This window comes from Belonocnema kinseyi, chromosome 1, assembly GCF_010883055.1.
Source record: "Belonocnema kinseyi isolate 2016_QV_RU_SX_M_011 chromosome 1, B_treatae_v1, whole genome shotgun sequence".
NCBI lineage: Eukaryota > Metazoa > Arthropoda > Insecta > Hymenoptera > Cynipidae > Belonocnema > Belonocnema kinseyi.
Genome location: NC_046657.1, coordinates 28,332,488 through 28,354,152, shown reverse-complemented (window position 1 = coordinate 28,354,152; position 21,665 = coordinate 28,332,488). Strand labels below are relative to the sequence as shown.

The window sequence follows — 21,665 nt, the reverse complement described above, 5'->3', positions numbered from 1 at the left end:
AACATAGTAGTTTTAAATTTCAACCAAGTAGTTAAAGTTTCAACTAAAAAAGATAGCTCATCAACTAAATACGAAACAGTTAAAATTTTTAACACCGAAAAATCGAATTTTCAACGAAATATTCAAAATTTTTCCCCAAATAGTTCAATTTTCTACAAGAAAATGAATTTTCAAGCAAAAAACCTCTAAAAAGGTAAATTTTCAACTAAAAATGGAATATTTAAATTTCCAGTTGAGGAAAGAAAATAATTTTTAATGACAACAAAACTGATTTTCCACAATATAGTCAAATTTCGAATAAGTAAATCAATTTTCTACCAAAATAGATGAATTGTCAACCCAAAAGGATGAATTTCCTACCAAAAAATGACTTTAACAAAATAACTTTAAAAAAAAGTTTTCAAACAAAAATATAATTGTTAAATTTTCAGTTTAAACAATTAATTTGCAAAGAAAAACCCCCATTTTTCAGCCAGTTGAATTCAACAACAAAAATTATAAACCTTGAACAAGAGTTGTTAAATTTTAAATTAAAATAATAAATTTTCAACTAAAGAGACGAATTTTGTGATTGTTTCTGGCTTCAAAAATTAGTTTTTTTGTTAAACATTAATTTTTTAATTAAAAATTTAACTATTCCATTTTTTATTTTTTATTTATGTCTTTTTTTAAAGTCCCACTATTTGGTTGAAAATGTAGGTATTTTATTTGATGTTTTTGTGAAGAATTATTTTTTTAGATAAAAAATTGGTATTTTTGATTGAGAATTAATTTTTATAATTAAAGATATGAATATTTAATTTTAGATTGTAAATTTATCTTTTTTAGTTTAAAATTCTACTTCTTTTTAAAAATGTATCCAGTTTGTTAAAAATTCTTTTTTTTTGGGGGGTTAAAAAGTAATTTTTTTAACGAAAAATTCAAATATTCCATTTTTTATTGTACATTTTTTTAAATTTTGTTGCGTTGAAAATTCGAGTATTTTGTTTAATTGATTTTTGTATAAAATTATTTTTTTATTTATAAAATTTATATTTTGGATGATAATTAATTTTTTAAATGAAAATTTGAGTATTCAATTTTTTATCATAAATGTATCTTTTTTCGTGGAAAATTCAGCTTCTTGATCAAAAATCTTACCGCTTTGTTGAAAATTCGATTTTTACAATACATTTTTTGAGTTTTTTGCGTTGAAAATTCGTGTATTTTGTTCAAAATTTGTTTGTGTTTTGTAGAAAATTATTTTTAGCTAGTACGTTTTTTTGTTTTGTTGAAAATACGTTTTATTACATTTATTTGTTGAAAATGAATGTATTTTTTTTTTTAATTTTCATTTTTTGACATAAAATTAATATTTTTGGTTGAAAATTCATCGTTTTTTTTTAATTCAGCTACTTCGTTGAAAGTCTTTTTTTTTTTTTGTAAAAATTAATTTTTTGGTTGACCATGCATCATTATAGTAGAAAATTTAATTTCTTGCAGTGAAATTTATCCATTTTTTTTTAAATTCCTTTTTTTGGTTGAAAATTAATTTATTTTATTGAAAATTCTTCTGATTCATTTGTTATTAAATTTTTTTTAATTACAAGGAAATAGTTGAGTTTTAAAATAAAAAATAGAAATTTACAATAAAAAATGGAATAGGTAAATTTTCAGTTTAAAAAAAATCCATTTTCAGTTTAAAAAAAACGAATGATCATACTAAAAGATAAATTTACAATAAAAAAGAGAACAGTTAACTTTTTCAGTTTGAAAAATTAATATTCAAACGTATCCGAAAAATTGTGATTAAGAAAATACATACATTTTGAACCAAATCGTCAAATTGACGATTTAAAAATGATAAATTTAAAAAAATCTATAGTTACATTTTTAAATAAGAAAATTAATTTTCAACCCCCAAAAATGACGATTGTTCAACCAGACATAACATTTTTTAGCTATAAAAATAATTTTCTACAAAAAAATGAACAAAATACACCATTTTTCAAACAAATAGTTGAATTTTCAACTAAAAAATATGAATTTACAGTCAAAAATAGAATAGTTAAATTTTCAGTTAAAAAAATTAATTCTCTACCAGACAAAACGTTTGTTAACAAAATACATACAATATCAACCAAATATTTGAATTTTTAATTAAAGAAGATAAATTGTAGATTTATATTTTTTATTTGAAAATTGATTTTTATAGTTGAAAATTCATTTTTTTTTGTTTAAAATTGTTTATTTTTATTTTTAAAAAAAAATTTTTTTTAGCTTAAAAATTGAGGCTTTTGGTTAAAAATACTTTTTTTTTCATTCCACGAAATCGTTTTGTGAGCACAAGAAGAAGAAGAAGAAGAAGAAGGAGCCTGGGCGGAGCGCGTATAAAATTACCCCCTCCAGCCGGGAAGAGAGCGGGGTCGCTGGGGTCGAGGGATGTTTCGCGCTCATCAAGAAAACAATATAGCCGCGCCCCGTGGAGAGCTTACTGGCCTTACAGGGTGTAAAATCCGTAAACCCGTAAAGCGTAGCGTAAACGTAAGGCCGGCCGGGGCAAGAAGGGAGCGCGACCCTCTTTGCCCCGGGAGGGACACCCTCAGAGCGCAGCGGGCGCCCAAGCGGATCCCAGCCGCCTCCAAACACTCGATTCGATGCTTTATTCATGAGGACTCTCACCGCGATAACACTGATTCATTTAATAAACGGCAGAGGGGTGAATCTCTACTTCTCTGCAACCTTATTCAAACTGACTATTATACCAGAAATACAGAGCTTTTTTTCTTCTTTTTTTCTTTACTTTTACTTTTCTTACACTAACTTTTTATCGCCCCCATCCCACCCCCCCCCTTTTTTACAAGTTTTGCCATTTTTGGGCACTAAAAAATAATTTTCTAACAACAAAAATTGTCAACAACTGGTTAAATTTTACTTCAAGAAATTAAATGCTCTACTGAAATTATGCATTTTCAGTGCAAAATTAATTTTTATCAAAGTAATTCGACTTTTAATAAAATAGTTGAATTTTCAATACAAAATTGAATAGTTCAAATTTCAGTTAAAAAATTAATTCTTAACATCAAAAAAACAACTAATTTTTAATCAAAAAGATCGATTTTTTTAGACAATACATAAATGTTCAACCAAATAGTTGAATTTTTGATTAAAAAGACAATTGATAATATAATTTTGTTACAAAATTGATCTTTTTTGGTAGGAAATTAATCTTTTTGATTGAAAATTCAAGTTCTTGCTGAAAAATTTAACTATTTTGTTGAAAATTGCATTTTGTGTGTGTTAAAAATGAATCTTTGAAACAAAAATGTAACTTCAATTTTTAATTGTGAAACCTGACTATTAAATTTTTTATTTATATTTTTTACTTGAAAATTTACCTATTTATTTGAAAATTAATGCATTTTGTTACGAATTGGTATTTTTAGGTGGAAAATTAGTCTTTTGGGCTGAAAATCAATTTTTGGTTTTGTTTGAAAATTAATATTTTCAACTGAAAATTTAACTATTTAATTTTTGATTGTACATTCATAATTTTTAGTTGAAAATTCAATAATTTGTTTGAAAATAATTATATTGTGTTAATAAAATTTTGTTGTTGCATGTAAGTAATGGTTTTAGTTGAAAATTTTTTTATTATTTTTTTTTTTAATTCAAAATTCAACTACTTCGTTGAAAGTCTAATTACTTTAAATAAAAATTAATTTTTTGATTCAAGCGGCATCATTTTAGAAAACAATGTCAACTTTTTGTGAAAAATTTAACCAGTTTTTTTAAGAATTTTTTTTTATTGAAAATCAATTTTTTGAACTGAAAATCTAACTATTCCACTTTTTATTCTAAATTTATCTTCTTTATTTGAAAGTTTAAATATTTCGTTAAAAATTTATGTATTTTGTTTAAGAATTCGTCCTTTTTTTGTGCAGAAAATAATTTTTTTAGCTAAAAATTTCATTTTTTCTAGTCGAAAATTAAACTAGAAGGTTGAATCTTGATGTTTTTATTTTGCAGAAAATTATTTTCTAGTTGAGAATTGCATATTTTTTTTATTTTTTGAAGAAAATTATTAGTAAATTCAATTGCTGGATGAAAAATTTTACCAATTTGTTAAATTATCTTTTTAAGTTGACAGTTCAACTATTTGATGGGAAATTCATGTATTTTGTTAAAAAAAAGGTCCTTTTTGTTTAGAATAATTTTTTTTAGCGAAACATTTTATGTCTTTGGTTTAAATTCGTTTGGAGGGGGGGGGGGGGTGAAAATAGATTTTTTTAACTCAAAATTTAACTTACAATTTCTTTTAAATTTATCTTTTTTTAGTCGAAAATTAAACTATTTGGTGAAGATTTATTTATTTATGTATTTATTTGTTTTAATTAAAATTTTTAATTTAATTTATTTTGTTAAAAATTTGTCATTTATTTGTAGAAATGTATTTTTTTACATAAAATGTTATTTTTTTGGGTAAAAAAGTCGTATTTTTTGGGGTTGAAAATTAATTTTCTTAACTATAGAATTTCTTTTTAAATATATCTTTGCTAGTCGAAAATTCAACTATTTGGTGAAAATGTACGTATTTAGTTAAAAAAATTGTATTTAATTTTTCAGATTAGAATTTTTTCTTTTAGTTTGAAATTTTTTTTAATATTAATTTTTTTAACTGAAAATTTACCTGTTCAACTTTTGATTGTAAATTTATATTTTGTAATTGAACATTCAACTATTTGTTTGGAAGCTTGTGTTTTGTTAATTTCTTTGGAAGAACATTTTTTTGGACTAAAAATGTTAAATATTTAATTGAAACTTGTTTTTTTTTTGGGTATGGAAGATTAATTTTTTTAAACTAAAAATTCATTTTCCTCAAATTTATCTTTTTAGTGGAAAATTCAACTGTTGGGGGAAAATTATTTATTTTGTTTAAAAAAATTCTTTTGTTGGAAATTATTTTTGTAGCTTAAAACGTTACATTTTTAGTTGAAAATTCGTATTTTTGTTAGTTAAAATTAGTTTTTTTAACTAAACATTTACCCATTCAATTTTTTACGGTAATAAACTATTTAACTGATTAATTGTTAATAATTAATGAATGAGAATTGTTGATTAATTAATTGATGATTGATTGATTAATTGATGATATTTAATTGATAGTTTAATTTTAAACTAATGAATATAAATTTACATTAAAAAATCTAGTAGTTAAAGTTACATTTAAAAAATTAATTTTCAATTTTAAAAAATAAGAATTTTCAACCAAAAAGATCAAATTCTTAGTTAAAAAAAAAATTCGAAAAAGAAAATTTTTTTTAACAAAATAAATAATTTTTACCAAATAGTTGAATTTTCAACTAACTAAAAAAATAAATTTAAAATAAAAAATTGAACAGTTAAATTTTAGGTTAAAAAGACTCCAAAGAGGCTCGTTTTCTTTTTTTTAATTTCCTTTTCAACGCCCCAACCTCCTATTCACAAGGTTCATAATTTTTCTTTGCTAAAAAAGATAATTTTCCAACAAATATAAAATAATTTCCAACAAACTGGTTAAATGTTACTATAAAAAATCGAATTTTGTTATCAATCAAATAGCACTGTTTTCAACCAAATAGTTTAATGTTTAATCGAAAAAGATAAATTTAGAATAAAAATTGGAGTAGTTCAATTTAAAATTTTACAAATTTATTTTCAAATAAAAATATAACTAATTTTTAACAAACTGGTAAAAGTTTTCACCAAAAAGTTGAATTGACCACTAATTTTCTTTCAAAAATGCAACTTTCAACGAAATAGTTGAATTTCGAAACAAAAGGAAAGAAATTTAAACCAAAAGAATTAATTTTATACAAAAAAAGACTAATTTTTAAAAAATACATTGATTATAAAATAAATAGTTCATTGCAATCATAAATTTAACAAAATACATCATTTTTACTCAATAGTTAAATTAACAATCAAAAAATATAAATTAAAAAAACTTAAATAGTTAAATTCTTATTAAAAAAAATTAATTTTGAACCTTAAAAAAAAAGAATTTTCAAGCAAAGATTTAACATTTTTAGCTGACAAAAATTATTTTTCACCAAAAAATTAAGAAAATACACAATTTTTCAAGCAAATATTTGAATTTTCAACTTGAAAAAGAAATTTACAATAAAAAATGTGTGTTAGCAAAATAAATAGATCTTCAAACAAATAGTTGAATTTTTAACTAAAAAAAAAGATAAATGAAAAAAGATTGAATAGTTTAATTTTTAGGTAAAAAGATTAATTTCCAACCAACAAAAGTACGAATTTTGAACAAAAAAATTACAATTTGTAGCTAAAAAATTAATTTTCCGCAAATAAAAAAACAATTTAACAAAATTAACAACTTTTCAACTAAAAAATATAAATATATAATAAGAAATGGAAGTTAAATTTTCAGTTAAAGAAATTACTTTCCAACCTACAAAAAAACTAATTTTAAAACATAAAGATAAAATTCTTAGCTAAAAAAATAATTTTCTACATCAAATTTTTTTTCTTCAACAAAGTACTTGAAGTTGGAACCAAATAGCTGAATTTTCAAATTAAAGGAAAAGAAGCATTTAAGATAAAAAATTGAATGATTAAATTTTCATTTAAAAAAATTAAATTTCAACCAACAAAAGTACACATTTTCAACAAAGATAAAATTCTCAACCATAAAAATAATTTTCTACAAAAAGGTGGAGTATTATTTTGGTAGAATATAAAATTTTTCGACTGAAAATTTAACATTGGTTTTTTTTGCCATTTTTGAATAACATACCTGTTTCCAATTTGAAATAAAAATACTGTTTTTTAAAGTATCAACTATTTGTTGATAGTTTGTTAAAAATTCATTTTTTCCAAATTCTCTATTCATTCATGAATTTCTAACTAATAAATGAAATTTTTTGTAACTGAAAATTTAAGTATTCCATTCTTGATTGAGTACTTATATTTTTTTATTGAAAACTGAACTTTTTGTTAAAAATTATTATTTTTGAATTTTAAATTTAGCTGTTTTCTAAAGCATTTTACTTTTTAACTTGAAAAATTGGCTCTTACTTTAAAACTAATTTTTTTGTTGGTACAAAATTCGAATGTTTTGTTATTATTTCAATATATTATTGAATTCAAAATCGTACTTACTACATTAATTTTATCTATATTGAATTTTCCCTCTTTATGTTTTACAAACATTTAATAAAATCATATCGCAAAAACGTGGGATTTCTATGTTTATGAAAAATTGGAGACTTCTGGAAATAATAAAAATTTTATCAAATTCTTAGGGTCACTAAAAGTAAGTCTTCACAGTATTTTGGTAAATTATTGTCATATTTTTTTTATTTTTTCTCTAGATTCTACTCTAGGATCAAACTTGGTCAAAAAAGTCTTAAAAGTTTAAATAAAGATTGTATTTACCACATAATTCACAAAAATTTTAAAGAATAATATTTTAAAATCACTACTCAAATTTGTTTAAATATGATAAATGATGATTAAAAAAATTGTAAGCATTCACACATTTTTGATATTTTTCCACTTGTTTGGCACCAAGTTTGATACTAGAACAGAATCCAAGGAAAAAATTCTGAAAATATCTTAAAAACAAAAAAGAATAAAAATGAAAAGACAAGAAATATTTTAAAGTCAAATACACCCAGGAGGAAAAGTTTCTATACCGCAAAGCTAACAGGATTACTTGTTTATACAAGGGTAAAATTTCCAAGTGAAACTGAAGTGAGTCGGATTCTCAGAAACTGATCAAAGTAATATAGAAAGTGAAGATTTATTGACGAGATAGTTTGGAAGTTGAAAAAACTATTGCAATTTTATTCTAGAAAGTAAAAATACAATCCATAAAAATTTTATTCCAATATTATTCAAAGCAAAATTACCCAAAAATAACAAGCGTATAAAATGACAACTTTATTTATAACAGTCTGGACGTTATTGCATTTAATCAAATTTTAGTAATAAAACCATAAAGCTTTGCATAAAAATAACTAGACCAACGGTTTCTACGTAAAAAATTAGAAAAAAAAACATGTGTTACAATATCAATTTCTTGCCCCAATTGGCCCTCCGACGCAGGTTTGTGTTTTCCGCAGTCGCCAATTCACCTTCGGCTACTAGGCTCCCCCCCCCCCTCCATTGTGTTTGTTGGCGGCGAATTCTCCTCCTGCGCTGCTGGTTCGAAGCCTGAATGCGCATGTGTCGATGAGCGCGGGCTTATTTAAAATGAATACATTAGTTTTTCTCTCTTCTGACGTCAAATTGCACGTGAATCATAGTTATCAATCAAGTAATATTTCACAATTACAAAAATACATATACTATATTTTAAAATGAGTTATAATAAATTTTCCTTTATTAAAAGAATTTGGTTGTAACATTAATGCCCACACTGAAAATAAATGGCCCTTTTCAGACCTATCAAATGTTTTAACGAGGAAATAATTATGTTTATACAAACAAACTAATTTTATTCCTTACAGCTCTCACTGAATTCAAATGGCCCTGATGAAATAAATCGATGGGGAATTCGTATACAATCGAATTTATTTATTTTGAATAAGCCAGTGTTTAACCCAGTGATCTTAGATCTGAAACGAGACGTAGGCCAATGCTATGACACGTCTGTGTCCGTGTGAATATGCTAGGAGACCATATAAATGCCTGGGTTGCGCGCGCAACCCATTTCTCCTCTTCTGAATTTGAAAACTCGAAGGTGCCCGATTGCCGTTCGGAACACTTCGACGGTTCTATTTATATATCTATCTGCTTTGAAATAAAATGAAGAGATTGGGATTTTAATATTTCCAGATTTCGATGCTGGGCTGGCGATTCTCATGATTTGAATACTTAGCGCACCTCTTTATATGCGTGTATTCTGAGGTTACGTTATTTCAAGCATAAAATTTAAATTACGTAAATATTAATACTATTGTGTGTGCGTGTGTGTGTGTATATATATCATAAAGACAACCGCAGAGGTACTATACCTATTACTATACCTATACCTATTGGATAGGACTTGGTATCGCCTTAGTTATTGACTTAGGTATCGAAAAACTCTCACCAGAACACCTGGAACTTTTAATGAAAAATTTCCTTATGATTTTACAATATTCAAAACGCTGTAACCAAGATCAATGCAGAGCTCACCAATGAATTTTTCGTTGAAATTTACTTCAGGAATTGCACTGACCTCTTTGAAAACTTTGTTAATTTCAAATAACCTCTAACTGACCTTGAACGTTACAATTGACCTATGACTTGGGTTTGTACCTGAACGCAGAATTTTCCGCTCTATCGATTACAGATATAAAAAAAGGGTTTCCATTTTAAAAACACAGTTGACCTTCAAAAAGCCATGAAGGTCAACTTCAAGGTCAAAATGAGGGTCACCATTGAATTCCTCGTTGAAATTTACTTCAGGAATTACACTGACCTCTTGGAAAACTTTGTTAATGTCAAATAACCTCTAACTGACCTTGAACGTTACAGTTAACTTATGACTTGGGTACGTATCTGAACGTAGAATTTTCTGCTCTATCGATTGCAGATGTAAAAAAGGGGGTTTCCCTTTTTAAAAAAAACAAAGTTGACCTGAAAAAAGCTATGAAGGTCAACTTCAAGGTCAAAATGAAGGTCATTGAATTCCCAGTTGAAATTTACTTCAGGAATGACCTTCACTTTTTTGAAAAATATTTTACCTGAGGACATATCCAACCGTCCCGGGACTTTTTAGACACCCTGTATATATACATATATTATTAACGATAATATTATAATTATGTTATGTTATAACAGTCTTATTTAAATTTTGATCCGCATTTGAAAGAAATTAAAGAAATTTGTGATTTTGGAATTCATCTCGTTTGGATAAAAACTCAATTATTTGTTTGAAAAATTAATTATTTTGTTGAAAATGTAACTATTTTGTAAAAAAAATCCTCTTTTCTATCAAAAGTTCAACTACTTTGTTAAAATTTTTATTTCTTTTATTTGAAGGTTCATCTCTTTCGTTGAAAGTACATTTTTGAAACTGACAATTAATCTATACCATTTTTGGTTAAAAAATCATGTATTTTTTAAAAAATTTGTCTTTCTTTGTAGAAATTAAATTGCTTTATGGAAAATTTATACTTTTTGATTAAAAATTACATTTTTCGGTTGAATTATCAACTGTAAATATTTTTTGGCTGCAAAGTCGTTTTTTTTTGTAAATGCAACTATATTGTTAAAAATTAAAATCATAATTTTTTGGTGAAAAATTCGATTATTCACTTAAAGTTGAACTACTTAGTAAAAAAATTACTTTTTTCTTATTAAGTATTCATAATTATAGTTGAAAATTCAACTATTTGCCTTGAAATTAGGTTAAAAATTCAGCTTCTTTTGTAGATAATACTCTTTTTGACTTTAAAATTAAATAATTTATTAAAATTAAATTGACCTTTTTTGGTGGAAATTTTATCTTTTTTGTTGAAAATGTATCATTTTTGGTCAAAAATGCTATTGTTTGGTTGAAATATGAACTGTACATCTTCTTGGGCTTAAATGTCGATTATTTCACAAAGACTTGAACTACTTCGTAAGAAAATACGTTTTTTTTTAACACGGTTTTATAATTATGGTTGAAAATTTAACTATTTGGTTGAAAGTTTAACTCTTTGATTAAAAACTCATATTTTTCGCTTAGAAAATTGAATTTTTTTTAGATAATTCGTCTTTTTGACTTTAAAATTAAATAATTTCTTTGAAAGTTCATGTAACTAATATAGGATTGATTAAAAATTAATCGTATATATTGGTTAAGTTTGAAATTCGTTTTTTTTTATAGAACATTAATATTCTTGGTCAAAAATTTACCTTTTCCCTTGAAAATTTAACAATTTTGTTGAAAATTCGTTATTTTTTCTTGTTCAGTTCAATTTTTTATCACAGCTTTTATCTGGAAATTGAACTATTCCATTTTTGGTTCAACTTTATTCGGTACATTTTGTATTAGTTAAAACACTAATTATTTGATAAAAAATTAATTCATTTGTTTTCGATTATGACTTCAAATATTATTTCAGTCTAAAAAAATTTTATTTTTAACCCATTGAATTTGAAATTTTTCAATTAAAAAAAGAAAATTTCGTTAATTATCAGCAATCTTTGACCGTTCATTTAAAACAATCCATTACAAACAACTGTTAAAAACTATACAAATTTGAACAGAATGGTTCGAAATAGAAAGCCTTGAATTGTTAAAATTGTAATGAGGTAAATTTTAACTTTGAACGCTACAATTTTAATTTAAAAAAAGACTCAAAATTAATTTAAAACTTGAAATTATTTTAAATAATTTGAAAGGCGATGTAGATTTTTGCAGATTTAAAAAAAATAAGCATTTTGATAATTGTAAAATATTTAAAAAGAATAACGAAAATGGTTGTGATTGCTAAGAACATTGAAAATGATTTTTTTATTTTAACAAATAAATTTTAAGTGAGTATTTGAAAACATTTTAAAAATTAAAGAAAAAAAAAGAATCTGGAAGATTTTAAGGAAATTTTTTTATTTTGCAGTTTTTTTAATTTTAGGAAAAAAATCTAATTAAGAAAATATATCAATTTTCAACCCAAAAGTTTAATTTTTAACAAATTAAATTAATTTTCTATCAAATAATTGGTGTTTTAACTAATACAATGTAGATGATAAAGTTTCAACCAAATAGTTAAATTTTTAACCATAATTATAAAACCTTGTTGAAAAAAATATTTTTTTACAAAGTAGTTCAACTCTTAGTGGAATAATCGACTTTTAAACCCAAGAAGATGTACAGTTCATATTTCAACCAAACAATTGCATTTTTGATCAAAAATGATACATTTTCAACCAAAAAGATTAAATTTCTACTAAAAAAGGTCAATTTAATTTTAATAAATTATTTAATTTTAAAGTCAAAAAGAGTATTATCTACAAAAAAAGCTGAATTTTTAACCTAATTTAAAGGCAGATAGTTGAATTTTCAACTATAATTATGAATCCTTAATAAGAAAAAATTAATTTTTTTACTAAGTAGTTCAACTTTAAGTGAATAATCGAATTTTCCACCAAAAAATTATGATTTTAATTTTTAACAATATAGTTGCATTTACGATAAAACGACTTTGCAACCAAAAAATATTTACAGTTGATAATTCAACCGAAAAATGTAATTTTTAATCAAAAAGTATAAATTTTCCATAAAGCAATTTAATTTCTACAAAGAAAGACGAATTTTTAACAAAATGGTATAGATTAATTGTTCAGTTTGAACGAACGAAATGAACCTGCAAATAAAAGAAATAAAAATTTTAACAAAGTAGTTGAACTTTTGATAGAAAAGAGGACTTTTTTACAAAATAGTTACATTTTCAACAAAATAATTAATTTTTCAATCAAATAATTGAGTTTTTATCCAAACGAGATGAATTCCAAAATCACCAATTTCATTAATTTCTTTCGAATGCGGATCAAGATTTAAATAAGACTATTATAATTTAACATAATTATAGTATTATCATTAATAATATATTTGTATATATAATAGTATTAATATTTATATAATTTATATTTTATACTTGAAGTAACGTAACCTCAAAATACACGCATATAAAGAGGCGCGCGAAGTATTCAAATCATGAGAATCGCCAGCAATCGTGCACCTTCGAGTTTTCAAATTCAGAAGAGGAGAAATGGGTTGCGTGCGCATCCCAGGCATTTATAACGTTTCCTACAATATTCACAGGGCCATTGACGTGTCATAGTATTGGACCACGTCTTGTTTCAGATTTGGGATCAATGCGTTAACCACACATGCGCAGTAAGAACAAGCATTGCGTCGGCGAATATACCGAGAACGCTTCCACCCAGCAGCGACGAAAGGGAATTCGTCGCCGATAAGCACCGTGGAGGGGGAAGAGGTCGCAGGTAGTCGGCGGCGAATTGAAAATCGCCCTTTCGAGTGAGCGGAGAGAAGGGGTCAATGCGGTTAGAGTACGGGGTAATGTTGACTTAAGTATGAAGTAAAGTCGGGTAGGGTACGGTGTAATTTCAGCTGGAATACAGGGTAAATTCGGTTAATATACGGGGTAAAGTTATGTATGGTACGGGGTAAAGTAGACAAGTTAAAAAATTTTTAAAAAATCATTTTAATTGTATAAATTTGAACTAAAGTGTAACTTTAGAATAGCCCTCTCTTCTATAGCCCTTCCGATAATTGACAACGCGCCGTAGGTAGGTGTATCAGGAGCTGCACGGGGTCTGCGGTTACCAGTCAGGCGTGAACAAACAAAAGCGGAGCGGGCTATAATGAGTTAGTTCCTACCAACCGTCAGCCCCAAAATCGACGCTAAAGAAGAGTTTCACTATATGTTTGTTGAAAATTCCCTTTTTTTCGAATTAAATTTTTAATTGAAAATTTAACTATTTTATTTTTTGTGGAACATTGATCCTTTTTAGTTGAAAATGCAACTATTTTGTTGCAAATTCCTGTTTTTTATGAAAATTCATCTTTTCAGGTGGAAAATTTACATGATTTGTAAAAAATTCGTAGAACTGTTTTGTAGAAATTTCGTGTTTTTGGTTTAAAAATTCAACTGATTTGTTAATACTTCGCCTTTATATTTTGAAAATTTTATCGCTTTTTGTAGAAATTTGCTTTTTTTAGGTTAAAAATTAAACTGTTTGGTTCAGAATAATTTGATTTGGTTAATGATTCAACTATTTTATTAAAAAATTGTATTTTTTAGTTGTAATCAACTATTTTTGTTTGAAAAATTAAAATATTTTTTGGTTGAAATATCAATTATTGTCATTTTTGTCAAGCATTAATCTCTTTGATACAAAAATTCAATTTTTGTTTAAAATTGGTCTTTTTTAGTAGAAAATAGTCTTCTTGCTTTAAAATTGATCTCAGTTGAAAATTCAACTATTTTATTAATAATTAATCTTTTTTAATTGAGGATTCAACTATTTTGTTAAAATCTTTCTTCTTTTTTAGTTGAAAATTAATTAATTTAACGGAAAATCTGACTAATCTATTTTTTATTGTAAATATATCTTTATTCGATGAAAGTTGATCTATTTGGTTGAAAAATCATGTATTTTGTTGAATATTCGCCTTTTTCAGTAAAAAATAAATCTTCTTGGTTAAAAATTTTTTCTTTTTTTTTAAATTCAACTATGTGGTTAAAAATGTATGTAATTTGTTTAAAATTCTTTTTTTTTTTGTAGAAAATTTTTTTGTTTAAAAATATATTTTTTTGATTGAAAATAAAACTATTTATTGAATCATCAATCTGTTTGGTAGAAAGTAAACTATATTATTAATTTTTTTGGTAACTAATTTATTTAACGGAAAAATATAACTAATCCATTTTTTATTGTAAAAATATATCTTTTTTAATTAAAAATTGAACTAATTGGTTAAAAATTCAACTATTTTGTTGAAAATTCATTTATTGTGTTGAACATTCGACTTTCTTACTAAAAACTGAATTCTCTTGGTTGAAAATTGATTGATTTTTTCTTTTAATTTTCGGATTTGAATTTTTGTGAATATATCTTTATTCGTTGAAACTTTAACTATTTGTCTAAAGATTTAAGGAATTTGTATAAAAATTCGCTTTAAAAAAAATCTTTGCGGTTGATAATTCATATTTTTCCTTAAAAATTAAACTATTTAATGAATCATAAATCCACTTTGTGGAAAATTAAACTACATTATTGAAAATTTATCTTTTCTTGTTTGTTGAAAATTAATTGATTTAACAGAAAATTGAACTAATCCATTTTTATTGTAAATACATATTTTTTTGTTTAAAATTCAACTATTAGGTCGAAAATTTATTTTACAAATTCATTTTTTATTGTAAACATATCTTTTTTTAGTTAAAACTGTATGCATTTTGTTGAACATTCGTTTTTTTGAGTAAAAAATTAAACTTCTTGGTTGAAAGTTTATTTATTTTTTTGTTTGAAAATTGAACCAGTTGATCGCAAAATGTATGTAATTTGTTTGGAAATTCGTCTTTTTTGGTAGAAAATTTAACTATTCGTTGAATCTACTTTGTAGAAAATTTAACTATATTATTAAAAATTCGTTTTTTTGTTGTTGAAAATTAATCTATTTAACGAAAAATGTAACTATTCCATTTTCGATTGCAAATATATCTTTCTTGATTGAAATTTGAACTGTATTCCAAAAAAATTGTATTTTCAACTTGAAGATTCAACTTTTTGATTAAAAGTGCTTAAAACTACTGTGTCTAGTTTTGATTTATTGTTGTTGAAAATTCGACCCATTGGTTGAAAATTGATATTTTTTAGTAGAAAAAGTAAACTATTAAGTTGAAAATTCTCATATTTTTCTTGAAGATTCAACTATTTGTTTTGGTCTCAGTTTAATTTTGTCGTTGTTAAAAATTCCACTATTCGGTTGAACTATCATCTTTCTTGGTTGAGAACTTATTTTTCGAGTTTTAAAGTCAACTTTTTTCTACAAAATTGGACCTTTCAGCTTGAAAAATCAATTTTTGCGTTGAAATTTCATCTCTTGGTAAAAAATTTCACAGCCTTTTATGGATTGATAATAATTACTGTTTTTAATGCTAGAAAATAAGAATCCGCTTTTGCCGCTAGCAAGTGAGAAGAAAAGAAAAGGAAAGAGAAAAAAGTGACTACTTCCCTAACTGAAAAAAGTAATAAAACCCGTGCATTTTATCTCTGCTGAGATTCTCGATTTCCTGAAATTGAGTGCAGCTTTGTGAGGGTATAAAAAGAGGGGTGAGCATTATCGAGTCGATAGTTACTTTTCCCATGGATACTGGACCACCCTTATCGAAAATAGATCGCCCCTCGTTAAGTGCCCGATAAGACTGAAGGTGAGAAAGCTTGACCCTGGGGAACGGTTAGCCGCTTCCGGTCATTTCAGTCGAACTAAAACCATGAGAGCCCCTATTAACCCCTCCCTCTTATTAGAACTACCCTTCCACGCTTCCCCACTCTAACGTTTAGATTTATCACCCGAATTCTATTTTCCCTTTTTCCCTGATTCCATACAACGATTTATTAACATTGCCAATTTTTTAAACTAAAAATGCTTTTTTCAGCTAAAAAACGGGTTGGATCCCTTTTTTTAAATCTATTATTTTAAGGAATACCAGGGAAAGTTAGGGAAAATAAAAACTGTTCAAGGAAAATTAAGAAATTTAAAAAATTTTAGGGAAATTTAGGTAACTTAACAACTGGCCAGATACAGAGTATATCGGGGAATTAAAAAAGTGATCAGGCAAAGTCAGGAATTTGAAAAACTGGTTAGGGAAAGTCAGAAAATTTCAGGGAATTGAACACTTCCTTAGGGAATGTCGGGTAAGTTAGAAACTGATCAACGAAAATCAGAAAATGTCATGAAACGTTAGGGAATGTCAGGGAAAGTCAAGGAATTAAAAAAATGTCAGGGAAAGTCAGAGAATCAAAAATATTGTTAGGAAAAGTCAGAAAATTTTAGGTAATTTAAAACCTGCGCAGGGAAGGTCGGGTAATTTAGAAACTGGTCAACGAAAGTCAGCGAATATCAGAGGAGATTAAAGAATGCCAGGGAAAGACAGGGAATTTGAAAGCTGGTCAAAAAAATCAATTAATCTAAAAACTCGCCAGGAAAATCAGGGAACGACAGGAAAATATAGAAAATTTAAAAACTTGTCCGAGAATGTTCGGAAAAATCAGGAAATTTAAAAACTGGCCAGAAAAAGTCAGGGAAAGTCATGGAATTAAAAAAAGAAATGTCAGGTAATTTAGAAATTGGTCAACGAAAGTCAGCTAATGTCAGGAAAAGTTACAGAATGCCAGGGAAAGACAGGAAATTTAAAATCCGACCAAAGAAACTCAATGAATTAAAAAACTTGCCAGGGAAATTCTGAAAATTTAAAAACTGGCAGGGAAAGTCCAAGAATTTGAAAAATTTCAGGGAGAGTTAGAGAACTGAAAAACTTATCAAGAAAAATCTGGGAATGACCGGAAAAATCAGGAAATGTCAGGGAAAATCAGCCAATTTAAGAACTGTGCAGGGAACACAAGAGACTATCAGGAAACACTGCTAAAAGAATGTGAGGGAATTTAAAAACTGGTCAACGAAAGTCAGCGAATGTCAGCGAATGCCAGGGAAAGACAGGGAATTTAAAAACGGGTCAAGAAAAGTCCAGAAATTTAAAAACTTGTCAGAGCATGTCAAGGAAAATCAGACAATTTAAAATTGGACAGGAAAAGTTAGCGAGTTAAAAACTAGTTAGGAAAAGTCAAGGAATTTCAAGAAATTAAAAAATTGTTATAGAAAGTCATAGAATTTAAAAGTTAGTCAGGGAATGTCAGGGAATTTAGAAACTTATCAGGGGATATCAGGAAAAGTCAGCGAAAGTTAAATAATTTAAAAACTAATTAGGAAAAGTCAGGGAATGTCCGGGCATTTGAAAAATATTAGAAAAAGTCAGGGAAATTCCAGGCAATGTCAGGGGGTTTAAAATCTGATGAGAGAAATTTAGGGTTTGCCAGGAAATGTCAGGGAATTTCAGAAAATGTAATTTCAGGGAAATGTAGGGAATATCAGGTATTTAAAAAGAAATGGTCGGAGAAAGACAGGGATTGTCAGGGATTTCAAAAACTGATCAGAAAAAGTGAACGAATATCAGAAAAAGTCGGATAATTTGAAAAATGTTCAGAGAAATACAGGGAATGTCAGGAAATTTAAAATTGGTCAGGGAAATATTAGGTTTGTCAGGAAATTAAAAAACTGGACAGAAAATATCAAGTAATTGAAAAAAATGACCAAGGAAAGACAGGAAATATCAGGGAATTTGAAAACTGATTAGGGAAAGACAGAGAATATCAGAAAATCGAAAAACTGTCCACGGAAATTTCAAAAAAAGTCATAAGATTCAAAACCTTGTTAGGAAAAATGAAGAAATGTCAGAAAATTTAAAAACCGGTAGAGAAAGTCAGGAAAATTAAAAACTAATCAGGGAGAGTCAGTAAATATCAATGAATGTTGGGAAAATGAGGTAATGTCAGGGGAAACCAGGGAATTTAAAAAATGGTGAGGGGATGTCAGCTAATTTAAAAATTCGACAGGATAATTCAAGAAATGTCAGGGAATTTAAAAATTGTTCCGGAAATGTCAGGAAATTTCAAAACTGTCAAAGAAAATTCAGGAAATTTCAAAACTGGTCAGAAAAATGTATAGAATGCCAGGAAAAGGCAGGGAAGTCAGGTAATTTAAAAAGTATGGAAAATCATGGAATATCAGGGGAATTTCAAAACTGATCAGGGGAATCAGGAATTGTCAGAGAAAATCAGAAGATTTAAAAACTGGTTTGGAAAATTGAGTGTATATGTCAGGGAATTTAAATACCCGTAGAGAAAGTCAGGGAAATTGAAAAAAGATCAGGGAGAGTCAGAAAATATCAAGGAAGGTTTGGTAAAATAAGGGAATTTCAGGAAAAATCAGGGGACTTCAAAAGTGGTGAGGGAATGTCAGCTAATTTAATAAATGGACAGGAAAAGTCAAGGAATGTCAGGGAATTAACAAAATGTTGAGGGAAATTCAGAAAATTTAAAAACTGGTAAAGGAATGTCATGGAATATCAAGGAATTTATAAACTGCTGATGGAAAGTCAGAAAATGAATGAAAAATGTTCAGAAAAAATCAGGGAATTTCAGGAATAGTCAGGAGATTTAAAAATATGTCAAGAAAAATTAGGGAATGTTAAAATTGTTTAAGAAATAGTTAGAAAAAGTCAAAAAATTTAAAAACTGATAAGGGAAAGGCAGAGAATATCACGGATTTAAAAATAAATAATTGGTCAGGGAAAGACCGGAAATGCCAGGGAATTTAATAACTGGTCAAAAAAATATCAGGAAACGTCAGGAAAGTCAGGGAATTTAAAAAGTGGTTTAAAAAAATTAGAGAATGTCAGGAAATTTAAATAATGGCAGAGAAATTCAAGAAAAGTAAACAATTATCAGGAAAAGTCAAGAAAAATAAGGTTCCTCTAAATAAGATTCCTTTAGAAAAATAAAGAAATGGCAGGGATAATCAAGATATTTAAAAACTTATCAGGGCAAGTGGGCTGGTTAACAAAATAGTTAGGAACAGTCAAGAAATGTCAGAATATTAACAAATTGTTAAGGAAAAGTCAGGAAACTTGAAAACTGGCCAGAGAAAGTCAGAGAAAGTCAAGAAATTTAAAAACTGATCAAGAAAAATCAAGGAATCTAATGGAACTTCAAAACTGGTTAGGAAATGTCAGGACATGTCAGGGAATTTAAAAACAGGCCATGAAAATGTAAGAAATGCCAAAAAAAAGTAAGGAAATTCCAAAAATAATTAGGGAAAGTTAGCTAATTTAAAAAATGGTTACGAAAAGTCAAGGAATGACAGGAAATTTAAAAACGGTTAAGGGAAATTCAGGGAATATGAAAATTGTTCAGAGAATGTCAAGGAATGTAATTAAATTTAAAAACTGGCCAAGGAGTGTCAGGAAATACCAAGGAAAGTCAGGGATTATCAGGAAATTAAAAAACTTGTCCAGCAATATTTTCTTGCGGTAAAAAAATGTAAGTTTTTCGTTGAAACTTCATTTCCTTTTTAGTTGACAAATATTTTACTACTTAAAATTTAATTGTTCTATTTTAAATTGAAAATTCACCTGTTTTAGTTGAAAATGTAACTAATTTGTTGAAAATTTGTATTTTTTGGTTGAATTTTAATTTTTAAATATAAATTTAAATATTCGTTGTTAGGAATATCAAATACTACACTTTAAAAAAAATTAATTTTGTTGTTAAAGATTCATCTCATTGATGGAAACTTTAACTATTTTGTTAAAAATTCTTTTTTTTAAATAATTGCTTAAAGTGAAAAATTAATTATTCCATTTTTGGTTGCAAATAATTGAAACACATTGAAAAATTGAACTATTTGCTAAGGAACTTATTTTATAGGCTGAAGATACATAATTTTAGTTAAAAATTAATTTCTTTGCTTACAAATTTAACTGTTTTGTTGAATATGAATTTTTTTTTAACTAACGATTTAACTATTCTCTGCTCGCTTGAAAACTGATATTTTCCAATTGAAAAATCAATTATTTTATTGAAAATTCATGTAATTGGTTAAACATTCACTTTTTAGTTAGAAGATTCCTAATTTCATTCAACGATTTATTTTTTTAATTAAAAGTCCAGCTATTCTGTCGAAAATTCAACTGTTTGGCTGAAAATTAATCTATCTTGTTAAAACTCAATACAATTATAAAATATGTTTAGTTTTGGATTCTAATTTTTTATTTACCAGAAATGTGTTCTTCCTGGAGAAGAGCATCAACTCTGACCCCAGTTGCCTGGAGTCTCAGGTATCCAAGGTGTCTTGCAAGCACTTTCCCCCCAGGTATTTTCTCCCAATGACTCAGATTCAGTTCCAGGAGTTCCTTTCCCGACTTGGGTAATTCTGAGGGAACTGGACCTGGATTTATGGAAAATGCTCTGGTACACCAGGAGAGCCAAGAAGCCACGTGACTCGCATTCCATTCCGAGGGATCTAGAAATGCATAAAAAATCTATATAAATATTTTTCCAATTTCCACAGGTTTCCACTGAATTCCAATCTATCGCATTAAATTTTACTTGGTTCCGTCAAATCACAAAGGAATTTAATTAAATACCAATTAATTTTTGCAGGTAGCCATTCAATTATAATTCACTCTTTTCCAATTAAACTGTACCCCGTTTAAATTATACTGCACCCTTTTCGTATTATATTGCACCCTTTTCGAATTACACTGCACCCTTTTCAAATTATATTGCACCCATTTCCTAGTATACAGCACCCCTTCCGAATTATTAAAGCACACCTTTCGAATTAGGTTTTTATTTTTATTATAATTGTTATACATAATAATAATTATTATTCATAATGGAATCTTCTTAAATTATACTACACTCCTTTAATATTAAACTACACCCATTTCAAAATACACCGCTCACTTTCAAATTATACCTCACCCTTTTCAAATTAGATTGCACTCCTTGAAAATTAAATTGCAATAATTTCAAAATATCCCGCTCTCTTTTCAAAACATACCGCACTTTTTTCAAATTATACCGCACCCTTTTCAAATGATACGGCTACTCTTTCAGATTATACCGCACCCCTTTTAAATGACACCCCACTAATTTGAAAAGATAATTCTCCTTTTTATAAATTATACCGCACCCTTTTCAGAATATATTCTGCACACCTCTCGAATTACTCTGTACCCATTTCGAATTATACTGCACACCTTTTGAATTACACCGCACCACTCTTTACAAAATTTATCGTATCCCCGTGAAATAACACCTAATTCCTGTCAAACTATACTGCATCCGTTTCAAATTATATTGCACCCTTTTCGAATTACACTGCACCCTTTTCAAATTATATTGCATTCCTGTCGAATTACTCGGCGCCCTATATAAATCATAATACATCCCTTTCAAATTACACAGAAACTTTTTCAAATTATACCGCAACCCTTTTGAATTATAATGCGAACTTTCGAATTACACTGCACCCTTTTCAAATTATATTG

At 26.9% G+C, this 21,665-nt stretch overlaps 1 protein-coding gene across 1 annotated transcript in view; it reads right to left on the bottom strand.

Annotated features, from left to right (window-relative positions):
* The window catches only part of LOC117177263 (DNA-binding protein D-ETS-6-like), a 44,482-nt gene that overhangs the window by 15,184 nt on the left and 7,633 nt on the right, over positions 1 to 21,665 (bottom strand). Inside the window, exon 2 of the mRNA XM_033367854.1 lies at positions 20,387 to 20,632. Coding sequence (XP_033223745.1) covers positions 20,387 to 20,632 — 246 coding nt within the window. The remainder of the gene's footprint in view (positions 1 to 20,386; positions 20,633 to 21,665) is intronic.